Genomic DNA, 14835 nt, shown 5'->3' with positions numbered 1-14835 from the left:
TTGTTATGTGTGACGAGAATTAAATCGTTGAAGGGACGGAGAAGAGGTGATGTATCTATATGAGAGGCTAAAGAGACAATTTCCTAGAAATAATTCTGTTCTAAATTCATTTAAAAGTTTGTGCGACGATAAAAATCTGGACAAATTGTAGTCGTTTGAAAAAGGAGCTCGAAGTATCAATTTAATTTATGATCAATTATTAAGATAACAGGCGAAAACCCATTGCTATGATTAATAATAAACGAGATCAAAGCACAATTATCAGGTGAGTAGCATTAGCGGTTGCTCTATCTATAATTAGATTGGAGGTCACGAGGATAGAAAAAAAGAGAAAAACAAAAAAAAGATAAACAAAAATAAAGTAGTTATGTAAGAGAAAAGAAAGTCTGATGTTAACATATTTGATTCTCGACTTTGATATTTAATATCTTGCGTATGTTTTAGTAAAATAAATGACAGTCGCTTCTACTAATTTGGAGCTGAACGATGTCAAATCTTCGCACCCTTAAATCTCTCAAAAGTGCATAAACATCCGCAGTCTACTTACGATTAGCAATCCATGCACTTGATACCATACCACCCACAGTACCTACAGACCACAGGACGAAAATCTGGCGAAATATCACACTTCCAAGAACCTTGTCCCAATTAACGGCCACGTATCCCGATCTCCGTTGGTCGAGAAATCTCACGAGTCAAGACGTTTTCTAATTAAGCCTCATTGTTCCACGATCCGCGCGAAACAAAGAACGTTCGTAAGTCGAGGTGGGCCGCGTAATCAAGCGTGAAAATAAGACAATAGAGAGAAAAAGCAGCCGTGTGTCGGTCGCTTTCGTCTGTGAAACTAACGCTTCTTTTTTTCCCTTTCTCCTTTTACGATTCGTCGGGGTGGCGGAACAGAAGTTACAAGACTCGGGTAATCGGCGCTGAAACGCTATTTAACGAGGCCGATCTTAACCAAAGCCGATCGTGCGTAACCGGAACGCCGAGACAATGGAAACTACGAGAATCTAAGACAATGCAGGTGCCCGAAAACGGGCGGTCCATGATGAATGGATGACCAGGTTCCTCGTTTCTAGGGACGCTTTTGAAGAATTGTGTAAAGAGGGAGGCGTTGCCGCGCGATTAGAGCCGAAATTGATCCTCCATCATTGCATCTGTCACGCGTGTAAGATAGATAAAGTGATCGATATTATGTGAATTCGTGAGGATGATTGAAAAGGATGTGGTGCGGCGTTAATAGTAGTTAAAAATGACGAGAGTCTTAAATGTGGGAAGAAAAATTGGTTTTGAGACGATTACGAGTGTGTCAAGCATCAAGTCTCCACTCTTCGAGTCTCTTAAAGTTCCCAGCCTTTACGCCTTGCGCATTAAGATACTACAAGAATTTTTCATTTATTCAAAATAAAAAATTCACCACAATTACAGAATATTATCAATTTATTAAAATAACTGAATAACAGAAAATGAAAAATAAAGAGGATATAGTTACGAAAAGAGAAAAGGCAGGTTTCCCAGATTGGGATAAAAAATTCATCACCGTTATAGGAACATTATCGAACTTATTAAAATTCCCAATAATCGAAAATGGAGTGAAAAGAATAAGGAAGATATTGATACGAAACAATGAGAAGGGAGATTTCCTAATCCAGGATAAAAAATCTATCACCATTATGGAACATTATCAACCTCATTAAAATATCGAATAATCAAAAATGAAGGCTAAGGATCTACGAAAGAAAAGAAAGGAGGTTTCCTAGTTCAGACGCAGCGGGATATTCGATCGCTCGGTTGGATAAAAAAAGTGGTCCGCGTCTCTCTTCCTCTCTCTCTCTCTCTCTCCTTTTTTCCTCTGCAGGTTAAGACCAAAGGGTCCGAAAATAGCCCATTTAATCCATGGGGCTCCTCCTACTCGGCGCTATTAGCCTTTTGCATTTTTCCCCTATGAATTCATCTCCGAAAATTAACAACCCAATTAAAGCAGCTATTAACGTCTCGGTATCTCATTAAACCGGGATCGTTTGCAACTTTTAATGGAAGGGGGCACCCGGTTTTTGTGGAAACTCACAAACGAAACGAAGCAATTCGAAACGAATTCTCATTAGAGGTAGTCCAGGCTCTATGATACGTTCTTATCGCTGTTATAGAATCGAGAACATAGCCCTAAGTCTCGAACACTGTAATTGATGCGAGTATGAACTCGATATCGTGAGTCACGTGTGCATACACGTGGTTATCACGTTTTAATGGTCATTAATATAACTTCATGCAACACCCACGCTAATCGTCATCAAGTGCCTTCCGAGAAGAAAGAAAAAGACCCGACTGGATTGGGGTTAGCTCAATTCATTGGATGCAACATAGTCACACTATCGCTTATTTTCATAAAATTCTTTTAATTATGAGAAATCTAATAGACACCTTAACGATTTGAAGAAATTCAAACAAAATCTACTTGATATTCATTGCTAAAGGGAGTAAAAAGTTCCTAAAAAAGAATTTAACATAATATTTTAAGGATAATTGAATATTTTAAGGATTTGAAGAAATTCAAGGGAAATTTACTTGAAGGTATTGATTGCAGAAAAAATACAAAATTTCTCGAAAAACAATTTAATAGAACTTAAAATTTGTCTTGAATTTCTACGAATTTTCCCAATAATTTGATACTTTATACATACGTACGTACATATTGCACTACGTAGCTCTATCGTTGAAAAAACCTTGAAAAAGAAAGAACACCGAAGAATCGTGTCTGGAGCGAGCGTTTGTGGTCACTGATTTCACCCTGAAATTCTTAAGGTCACGACAACGATTTAAAAAGAAGGCACCGCGGTCGTTCCACAAAATTTAACGCTAAATATTTCGTAATTAATAACGCCGGCTCCACCGGTGGGAACCGGAGATTGCGGTTTGGTACTCTTGCTCTACCCATCATTCGCAAACAGTTCTATATCAGAGATTTTCTGGAGTCGAGCTCGTTCGATCGTAAAACCGCGAACGACCCCTTTCTTTCTCCGCTATTTCATTTCTTACTCCTCCGTTACCCGCCATCGTCCTCCGCCTTCGCCGACAACCGAAGAAACTTCATGCTTCCTCAAATGTGAAATCGACGATTTGAGACGTTTACGAGTCGTTCGATCGTGAACGCGTGAACCAGTGGAACGAATCTCGATGTTGCTTCAAATGGGACGTTTTTGCCAAGATTGTACAATGTTCCGCGATTCGTGAACAGACATTTGGGTATCTGTGGGTTCTGCGGTGATACTGAAAAAGAAACAAACATGTTGAAAAGTAATGCTTATACAGAAATTAGTAATTTATATTACTAAATTTAATTTTTCACTGGTCTTGTATAAAATATGGCTGTTCTGTAAAAAAGCAAAGGTATGATTGGCTATCCATTCATTCCCGCCTTTGATCCTTAATTATTACGTGTTATGCAAATTTTATCCTCCACGTGAGATTCATTTAGCTCTTAATAATCAAAAACTACGTAAAAATCGGGTTTTCTCATAATACGTTGCTGTATTGTTATAGGTATTGTTAAGTTATTATGCATAATGTATGTACTATATATTGTTAAGTTATTATGTATTAAGGTATGTGTAATGTCTATTATCTAATACATATTGTGTATTATGTATATGGTCATTGTGGTACTAACACTAATAACGGCAAGGTAGATATGATCTTAAACAAATACATAAATAAATAAAAGATGTCTTTTATTATTATTCCACGGGGGATGACAACACCAATATTTTCGAAATATTCGAGAGACTAACAAAAATACCTACATACATATTTAACTTCAAACCAAAATAATACAGTATTAGTTAGCAGATTATAGAATTTTTAAATGACGTACTCCTATACAAATTTCTAATTTTATTGAATTTTAAAGTTACTCTTTTCTGGTTTTCATTTTTACTCAATCAATTACAATATTCCAACTTTTACAAAAAAACCAATAAGAATATTCCAATCTTTTCTTATAAAACAAACAACACAAATTACCTTCGACAAATCTCCTCGAAATATCATTGATATAACACGACATCATATTTCACGCGATAAATTATCAGCGAATAAGTCCGCCGCCGCGATTGCACAACGATTTACCTGTAATCGCAGCGCACCTTCGCTTTGAAGCAACGATAAATCAAACCTACTAATCAGTGTCGCGGATATCTGCAACGAATTCCCATTAAATAGCGTTTATGGGCGTCGTCCATTGGACAATTAGCGGTAGTCATTAAGAGATACCTTAACTACAGAATCGCGTTGCCTGGCTGTCGTTTTTTCCATGCGAAAGGCGTGAAACGCGTTGCTAATGGGTAGCTAGAAGTCAGGACGAATAATCAGTCATCCGTGAGATGCATCGTGGTTCTGATAGATATACGCGTGGCATAGTCCACGCGAGAATTATGTGAGCAATATTATATTTATCGACTAAATATTATTATTAAAGCAGGGTATTTCCATGCGCGGAAGCGCCATTTTTAAGATGAACATTCGGGGCAAAAGGTTATTTGAAATATGAAAATTGGAAATTGGAAATGAAATTGAAAAAAGGAGAAAAGAATTCTTTATTAATCTCTAACACTAAAATTGCTAACCCATTCGAGATGACTGGTACCAGATGTTTTACCTTGGCAATTTAAACACGACTACAAGCATGTATTTATTCATGCACGTATATATTAATGTTTACTTTTATCGCGACAGGGATATGATTACATATATTTATTTATTTTCGTCATATTGTTGTCATACTTAGGGACACGTATCAAACAGGCGAAATGAATAGTATTGTATAGTATCCATAGCTCATAGTCATTTAAACGTTGTACATTTTGTTTTGAATGCTTTACTTCACTTCTACTCCAGAAATGAAGATTTGTTGCTATTGTTAAGTCACAAGTATGATCCTTTAGTGGAATAATAAACACAGCTTCCATTGCATTATTGTGCCTTAAATCTAAATTATTCAAGCAAATATTCGACTTTGGAAGTCGTTCGAATAATTATTACCTGCGGTAATGTGCCTGCCTAACATTTATTGCTTTATATATTCGAATCTACTCATAATTCATACCATCGGTAAAGTATCGGTGTAAATCAATAAATGTAAAATCTGGCCAGAAATAAACTACTTTTTCTTTCATAATCTACATGTACTATTATTTTAATATCTTAGCGTATGCGGCCTCCGAACCGAAATACATCCTTAAATAAATTATTTATCGCAGCGACGCGCTTTCGAGCTCACCGTGTGGTTTGTCATTAACTAGAATTTTGACACGTTTCGTCTATTTTGACATGTATATGCGAAACTCAACAAGCCAATTACACTTGAGACCTGCTGATTCCGATGTTCATACTTATCGGCATCGCAGATGTTTGCTAGGAACTGAAGCCATTCACGGTACCCTGATTTCGAGGAACCACGCCGCTAGTTATCGTTCCGTCACTTCGATTCTCGTCATCGACTGATGACTGTTCAAGCAGGATTATCGACCGATCGTGCGAATTCTAGACATTTTAAAATAACAACTTTAGCGGTTATCAGAATAATTGTGAAATACAGTTACTCGCAATAATATTCGAACAGAATATTATCTCTGTACTTGTTGCTAGGGAAGATAATTTAAATAAGAAGGGATGATTTAAATATGGTGTTGCTTACTCTGCGAAAATATGAACCATTTATTATGAATAAACAATCTCTTCTTGATAATAACATTTAATTATACAATAGATTTTTATCAAAGAATTGTCATAAAACTTTCATTTCCACGTCGCGTTAATATTTGGACAGTTGTTTATGCTCTACGATATAGTAATTTTTAAAAACAATTCCATCAGCGAAATAAATTTATTTTGCATACTTAACGTCGGAAGAAATTAACACCGATATATGATATAAAAGTGATGTAATAAAAGTTAACGTAAATAAAAATTACGCAATTATTATTACTAATTGCAGCAGATGTTATTAGAACACACAGAGAAGAGGACCGAATCGAATTTAAGAAACAAAGAGAGCAACCTATTTTTTGTTAAAGATATGTTGCATAATGAAATATATAGATATTAAATATAGTTGTTATTAGGAAGAAATCGTTTACGTATTTTCGAGGTACACTAAAGTATAAACAACACGCCTCTTATACGAACCAACAAATACGGTAGGTATTAATGTAACTTGCAATTTATCGTATCACAACTTCTACCAGTCGATTTAAATTGTATGCGCACAATTCAAGGCTTCGGAGTTACTAAAAAAACAAAGTACATGCAACTTGCAAAACTGTCGCGAAAGGAAAAAGAGGTTCCGATACTACCGATGATCAACCAAAGGATCAATTAATTTTTTCCCGTTTATCCTAACGGGACCGTAATCGCATCGATCCATCATATTTCAATTGACCCACGAATTAATATGTCACTTACGAGGCAGAAGGCGAATCGAGCCCCGTTTCTGGCTCGCTGTTAACCCGTTAAGTCGTTAAATAATCAGTCGACAACACGCAAGGAACCAGATCACAGTCGACGTTACACAAGTCAACGTACGAGTTGATAGTTGCATTCTCTTCCAGTTGTACGCACCTGCAGACACAATACTATTTATTCTATACAGAGGCTCACGAAAATACAGTAGATAGAGTACAGTAAGTACAGTATCTTCCATATATTAGGTTGTCCGGAAAGTGTCTTTCTTTTATAGACATCTCTTTTACAACAACGCATCTTTATACAAACATGAAACCTAATCAGTCGAACGTTGTAATCTTTATCTTGGTAGAACAAAATGGATCATACGTAATTCAATAAAATAATATAAAACGGAAAATGTTATGCATCCATTATTTCCTTATAAAACAAAAGAAACTTTTCGGACGACCTAATAGATACTAATTAATAGGAAGATACAAATTTTCTAATAATGAAACTTTCTGATAATAGAACAATCATTTTTGTGATATAAAATTTCATTTGTTCAGATAAATGTCAAGAAAATTATTAGTTTGTTTTACTTCTAAAATAATCTTAATCATCACCCTCCAATCATTCACGACGCAATCTTTCCCTATTCTACAATTCCTAGGAACATTGAGGATATTGAGAAAATATAGGAAATGTGCCACGATTTTTAAACAAACACAAATGTACAGAAAAACGCGTCAAAATTCCGCAGAAAGAATAAGAAACTTTTATATAAAAAATTTGTCCGCCAATAACGAAGCACACGTTTTTGTAGCCAAAAACACCTCTTCACGGTATGAAAGTGTTAAAAGTCTGGCCACGATTTCGGCAAGGAAACGGATTTCGTAGCGAGAGAGGCGCGAGGCGACGCGCTCGACGCGGCTCGTTACCATTCGGGTTAATTGGCCGGCAGTGGTTGAGCCCGAGTGGGTGCAGCCGTGGTTATGCCCACACAAGCATGCCGCTAACGTAGCCTGTTGTGCCCGGTGTTGTTGCACTCGCGACTGCCTCGAACGTGCTGCAATTATTCGCCGCAGTTTCGCGTTCCGCTTAAGTGTCACGGTGACGCGCTCCGGCTATGCCCTCCAAACGCCCGATGCATTCAGGCCTCGCTCGTTACCTCCACCTTTCCTCCCCCTTTTCTCCCTCTTCTCCTCCCTCTTCGTTCTTCCACGCTTCTTTCCTGTCTTCCTTTCTTTTTTTTTTTTCGTTCGTTTCAACGAAGAACGAAAGCACGTTGACTGGTTCGAAAATCGGCAGGGCATTACGCTTCTTTCGTCTCTTTCTTATTTCGTGCTGCTTTGCTAGCTCCTTTGCATAACCACGTCGAACAAAGGAGTCACTCGAGCGACCAGTTCACAGTCGAAAATTTTTGGAGTCGGCGATTCTTTCCACCGTGACGAAAAAAACAACAGGGGGAAAGGAAACGGATCCTACACCGCTTTTGAGAAACGACGCTCGTCGACAACGCTATTACGTGATCAACGCTCGTGATTCTTCGCCGCGATGCGCGCCGATCATCGAGCCAGATACTCGCTCGCATAACGCGCCGCTACCGGATGCAGCTGGCACTCACACGTGAAATTTGCTCGATCTTGGATTTTGGGAATTCTTGGAAATTTTCATCTTTTACTATTGGAATTAATTAATTCATTTTGGGAAGTGTATTAATCAGCGTCTTTGTTCAATGATTGTTCACTTCTTCCAATTCTAATGTGACGGAATGGATGAAAGATTACATATATGTTGGATATTTTACCTAATCCTGATATTTCAATAATAAATCATGGTTCTTTCAAGCTATAAGTGTAAGCATATTTTTTATTGATACGATTAAGAAATACCTTTATTTTTTTCAGACTTTTCAAGAATGGTAATCGTAAGGTTTGCAACTTGTGATATATCCAATGTAATAAAATTAATTTCCGATTTCGGACTAGTCTATAATTATTAGATATTTGTCCAAATTCGTGTTTTTATAAATATAACAAGAAAAATGAAACTCAGCTAGGAAATTGTCTTATTTACTAAATATTATAGAAAGTACTATACTTTGGATATTTTACGTATCTTTATAGATATTATATGCATCTCTGCATCTTCAAATTTTCCATAAATGAAAAATTAATTTTATGCTTATACATACAATTATACACACTAACAAAATTCTATCTGACTAAAATTGTATAAAACGTAATGTAATCAAACTGCATATTCTGTCCTTGTTAATTTTGAAAAATAAGACAAGTTTTCCAATCGAACTAATAAATATTAATAACTGTGTTCTTTGTATATGTATTAACGTTCCCACTAATCTATAATACTACCAAGAAAAGGAATTAAAAAGTATTATCGACTATAAGGACAAGTGATTAACTCCAATTTTCCTCTTCCATACACGGAATCACGAGACGAAACGACGCGAGAAGAGTCACGTGGAGCTCGAACGATCTGACGTCTGACTCTTACTAGCAAAAAATGCATGAACAACGCTCGGCACGATTGCCGCGCCGGTTTTGAAGGATCGTGGGTGCGCCATTGGGATCCGTATCGGCGAAGCAGCTTCACCTTCCGGAACCCGACGATTCGCTCGACTAGCTCTGTTAATCGAAAAACGAGCGAGAGACGAAGAGGAAAGGGAGCGAAAGAAAATCATTCGGAATCACGAAGTCGAGAGGTCAGAACCGGGTCGACTGCCACGTGCCCAACATGATATGGAACAGAGTGCATCGAGTCCCGTTATTTTCCTACAGTCTGATCTATCATTTTTCCCCCCTTTTTTATTGATCGATTGAACGCGAATAGAATTCCCGTTACTGATTTAAACGTCATTGAATCAAGCAACGTCTAATTTTACTTCTAAATCGTATTTTTGCGTACATAGCTTGTTACGTTGTTTATTTGCTGGATTTATATCAATGATTTTTATTAAGATATCATAAACTCGCAACTTTTGTTTGTCTATTACATAACGTTTTGAGTATAGTTAGAAGTACTTATTGTATCGTTATTATAATTTCATCAATTATCTTCATTTTTTGTTTTGTGGAAATAAGCTACTCGAGTGTTATAATATATTTGCTAATGTTTTACGTTATTTATTTGACATTTTTGTTATGCAGTTCAATTGAATATTTTGTGGGACAATTTGTGTATATCGTGCATATCGAAGCGTGTTAAACGAAGAATTCATTAGGAATTCATCTTCACGTGTGAGATATTGGAGCTAGGTTGCTGGAACAAATAACACTTCCAAGTATTTTTCACTTACTTGATTCCTTAATTCATTCGCTTGTATCGTACTACTTAAAACCAAGCGGGGGATTGCGTGTCTGGAGAATATATAACTTGTTGAAGTTACGAGGATTGAGTAAATCACCAGAGCAGTCTCTTATCTAGACGATATTTTCGTTGTAGTTCCTTTAAATAAAGAAACATAATAATATAAAAATGAAATAGACGCGTAATATGTTTTGCATACATTTTTTTTCGAACTCTTAATTACAATGTAGTTCTGTTAATTAGTATTTTATCATAAAAGAAGATAGATCTTCCTCTTATTTGGGGTAATTTAAAAATTGATGATTATAATTCACCAGAATTACTTACACGAAGTATAATTATAATATACCGTCCGTTTCATACGAATGAAAAGATAAATAACGAGTAGAGGATCTACATTTGAAGGGAAATACCGAATGGAAGTGCAGACAAAGCGATCTTCACTTTCAGACGTCACTTTCAGCGGCCGTTCCGACTACTGAGTTCGACCGATGCGATACGCCTAGCTGCTTAAAATTCACACCTCGAAGTTCATCCTGCCCTGTAACTTTTCCCAGACCTAGACTACCATGCCTATTTGCTTCTCTCACCACGGAGCAACTATATCTTTTGGCTCTTGACGAGGACGGATTGGAAAAGCACGTGATAGGATTCACGCTGCGACTATGCTTACATGGCAGGATACTTTAGTGATTACGAATTTCAACCGTATTATTGGTATGTTTCGTTTTCTTACGATCTTTCGATCCACAACATTCTTGTCCACTTTTTCAGGGCAGACCTGAAAATAAAGGAAAACGTGGAAACACAATCGCGCCAATAACACGATTGAAACCTAAAAAATTACCAATATGTTATATAACCATCGTGGAACTTAAAAATCTAGAAAACTTGACTATACATAGCCGATGAATCGTGTGTACTTTTGAGAAAAAAATATTGATTCTTTGCGAGAAAGTGGCATATTTGATCGCCGAAAGATTATTTGCTTATACCATTTTCCTAGGCTATACTTGACTAACTAAGTAGTTAAGTATCGCCTATTGGAATGAAGATAAAGACGCGGATAATAAGAATCTTTTAGTGTTTTTATTAAGTTATTAATATCCTTTTAAATCCTTAACAAATTCTTAATCCGGTCCATTTTTGGGAAACTATCATGCACAAAACAAGAACAAAGACCTGTACCTAATCCTGATAATCCTATGATTTTAAAGCTTGAAACTCGAACCATAAACATGAAAAAGGAAAGCAAGTTTTCATTCATCTATTCAATTTCACTAGCATTTATTCTTTATATCAACGAGTTCCAATCGATATTCTACGTTCTACATCAAACAAAAATCTTCCAGATACAAAACCAAAATTCCAAATTGAATCTTCTAACTTTAATTCAAATTTCACACTTAGTTTCTCATCAATTTCGATCACGCTCCAAGAGAATCAAGAAAAAGATCTGCTTCTATCTACGTAAGTACATACTCAGTCCAATAATACCAAACAAAGGCAAACCATTAGTAACAAGGAGCGAAGACTATGCTAATGATCGCGGCACACATTCCTGTTAACGCGTAACTATTCGTTTTCGTATGCCCTGTACGCATCGTACCACTCGTATATGCGCGATCCAGGCTTCCCAGGGCTATGCACAGATCGTGTACGCACGCATGCCTGTGCGTACGTGCACGCGTGCAGCACACAGGTAACGTTCGGCTCGTCACTCACGTATGCAGATGCGATAGACACGAGAGATGGTCGCGATGACTGCGTCATGGACGGTTCCGGCTAGTGGTGCGCAGTTCCCTTTCGGTTCGTATTCTCTAACCGCTCTCTCTTTCCCTCTTAACCCCTTGCCCCTTACTTTTCCTTTTTACTTGCTCCTCTATGCGCTCACCCCATCACGTTTACGCGAGCTGCACCAGCATATACAGGGTAATCCAACCAGCCTCACTTGCGCAACACTTACATATTTCAACTCTACACGTCGGACAAACGCGTTGCTTTTCTTGTTGCAACAGGCTTTTCGATGACTGAAACAAAAGATCCTGTGGTTTGGGAATGTTTGATGAATGAACGATCGATCGTGCCTGCGAGATGAATTTCCACCGGGAAGATTATTCTGACAGCGTACAAAAGATCCTACGTTGTTGTAATGAGAAATTGATAGGGATAATTGAATTTGACGGACGATTTCTTATTGACCAAATGATTCTCGGTAGAATGACGTAAGTCTTTTGAAAGTTATGATTGGAATCAGAGACAGGTAGATCAGATACGTTGAATGGAAATTTATAAGCTGCATTGTTTAAAGTGTACTAGACACTGTACGTTCGGTAGTTCTAGAATACTCTCGTTTTACAAAATAAAAATATATTTACAATATACAATATTTTATGATCCTTATAATTATCCAAATCTCTTTTTATCTGACTCATATCGCTAGGCTATTATCCATAGCTGAATTTATACGAGTTTTCTGTAGATCTCTATATTCGATAGACACGAGCTTTCTATATCTTAACCAACTATTTTCTTTTAATACTAGGACTAATGAAAACAAAAACTACGCGAAGAATTACGCATAATTACGAATTGATCGCATCGACCACTTAATAGCTGTGACATTGATAAATAGACTGTGGATTTGTATGCATTTATGAGAGATTTGAAGACACAAAAATAAGCAGAATACATATAATACACATAAAAAATATGTAAATATGGTATCTTTTACATTCGATAGATAAAACAATTTTCTACCTAAATTTCATTTTTCAAATTATGTCCATAAAAGTATAGATCTGTATAAATATCCGTAGTCCACTAACGAAAAAACTATGTTGTTCTGTCTTGTATCGTTAAACACCTTCTACACCAGTAAAAACCAACGTAACACAATAGAATACTTCAAACGTTGTCCAACAAGAATACCCTAAAAAGAATCATATGAAAACAATACACCGTGTCAGAGATGAAAGGGCCACCCTGTAGATGATACGACAGCGTATATACTCGCATGGAAGTGTCCGCGAATATCCGTGGCTGCACGTGTGCCCCGGTATATACACGAGGCTACAAAGCGTGCCACGTTCCGGCGGGTGTGCTTCCTCCGGGTGTCCGCTCCAGTGGGCCAAACCAACCGGCCAGCCCCAACCAGCTCCAACGAGCAGCCGGTCCGACGACCATTGAGATTACGCTCTCTCGCCGCGCCGGCTCGCTTCTCCGTGACTCTCGCTTTTCTTTTTCCCTTAAATGTCACGCGCTCGAGATGGGTCCGTTCGATTGTCGGCCCCTCGACCGATTTATTAATTTTACCTGACCACAGGACAATCAGAGACCAGCCGATTCGATGATTACGCTGATTGCTCATAATAATGATACATTCTTTTTCCTACGGTTTCTTCTTTTTTTCTTTGGAGAATTGTTCGGCGTGCATTTGGTTGGTTGCCGATTGGTCCAAAGGTTTCAGAACGATTAGAATAAAAAATTATCAATTCTTCGTAATCTTTTTCGCGCGATCTTTTTCTCTATCTTTTTATTCTTTCGATGGATTTAAGAGACGAAAGCCGAAATATTTATGTGTTTTGTATTCAGTGGATGAATTCATTTTAGTAGTTTTCGAAGGTTCGGTTGGATGTAAGTTGATCAAAGAGTACATTTTATTCCCCTGTTTGCGTACTCTCATTTATTATTAAAATTCTTAATAAACGACTGTTCAAAAAATAACAAGGTTCAGCCAAATTCATATTCATTCGTACGATATGTGTCATAGAAATGTGAACTAGTCGTCCGAATACGTATTTGGCACCTATTTGTAACAGCATGCACGAACATCATAAAATATAAGTTTATACTTGTTAGTACCGTTTCACTACAAATGATTCATCCGTTCGATTCATCAAAATTAGAAATTATCTCTACTCTGTTCAGTGATCACTTTGAATGAAACGTAATGTTTTTCAACGAATCATCCACAATGATCATTCAAAGTGAATGGGCGCAAATTCGACTTAATGGCTCGAGTATGGCAGCGATCTTTGATCAATGTGCGATTGTCGTCCGATGTGAATGTCCTGTCTTCAACCAAATATAATATTTTTTTTGGTATGTCATAGAATTTTAGTAATTAATTTATGTGTGCCATGTGCCATGAGATGAAGAAGGTTGGAAATTGCTGGAGTATGGAGATTATGTGGTGTTGGAGGAAAAGATTATGGGAAGTCGAAGAATTTTTTGAGGGGCGTTTATGTTTATGAGATGTTGAGAGGAATTACGTTGGTACGTATTGTAAAATGTTTCATTGTATTTGAAACGTGCGATAATAGCATGGTTACTGTTCGCTCAGTATGGAAACCCGTCAGACCAATTATTCCGATAATAAGTATCAATTAACTCTGCCGTGGCTGACTTGATTTCTTGTTAGGGATTCACCGCGCTGGAAAAATATTCCATAATCTATATGAGAAATTTCCATATATAATTAGACGTTGACAAGCTCGTTCGAATAATCAGACTTCCCAGAAGCCTCCTCGGGTGATTATTATAATCGGAAACACCTGCTACCCGAAGAAAAACATTAATTAAGCAGGTATATTATTACAGACGTTCTCAGATAAAGAATCATTTCTTAAAAAATGTTTAAAAATAGAAGTAACGCAATTGTTTATTTTTCTTTGAATATTCAACGTATTATAATCAATCACAAATATGAAGTGTAGAGTACACTATACAAATTTTATTTTCTAATTCTTTATTTACTAAATCCAGAAAGTCGATATAATGTAAAAACTGAATTATATTGCCCGTAATTCCTAAAAGATTAAGTAATTCCCAACTTGTTCAGACCACCCATAATCTGCACGCATAACTAACTCCCCAATTGTACAGTGTAATAAAAATCTATTTCGCTTCGCATGGTAACCGGGCAACATTGTATGGGCGATCATCATTCTCTACGGTGAATTGTATCGAATCTCTCGATCGTTTGCTATCGAACGATCTCGTGTCCACTAATGATGGATGAATCGAGTGGTCAGCCATCGTATAGTGACGTAAGCGGAT

General features: G+C 37.0%; 1 protein-coding gene across 3 annotated transcripts in view; it reads right to left on the bottom strand.

Moving 5' to 3' along the window:
• LOC143303342 (uncharacterized) overlaps positions 1–14835 on the bottom strand; it is a 341675-nt gene that overhangs the window by 153393 nt on the left and 173447 nt on the right. The window contains exon 4 of one of the 3 annotated variants that reach the window (XM_076622707.1): positions 2653–3267. The exons of 1 other annotated variant lie outside the window; for it this stretch is intronic. In XM_076622707.1, coding sequence (XP_076478822.1) covers positions 3098–3267 — 170 coding nt within the window. In that variant the 3' untranslated portion in view covers positions 2653–3097. Of the gene's footprint in view, positions 1–2652; positions 3268–14835 lie in introns of those variants that run through there. One more of the 3 variants, XR_013059526.1, reaches the window with a different exon arrangement.

Source organism: Bombus vancouverensis, chromosome 11, assembly GCF_051014615.1.
Source record: "Bombus vancouverensis nearcticus chromosome 11, iyBomVanc1_principal, whole genome shotgun sequence".
NCBI classification, from domain to species: Eukaryota; Metazoa; Arthropoda; class Insecta; order Hymenoptera; family Apidae; genus Bombus; species Bombus vancouverensis.
This window is presented reverse-complemented; position numbering and strand designations above follow the sequence as displayed.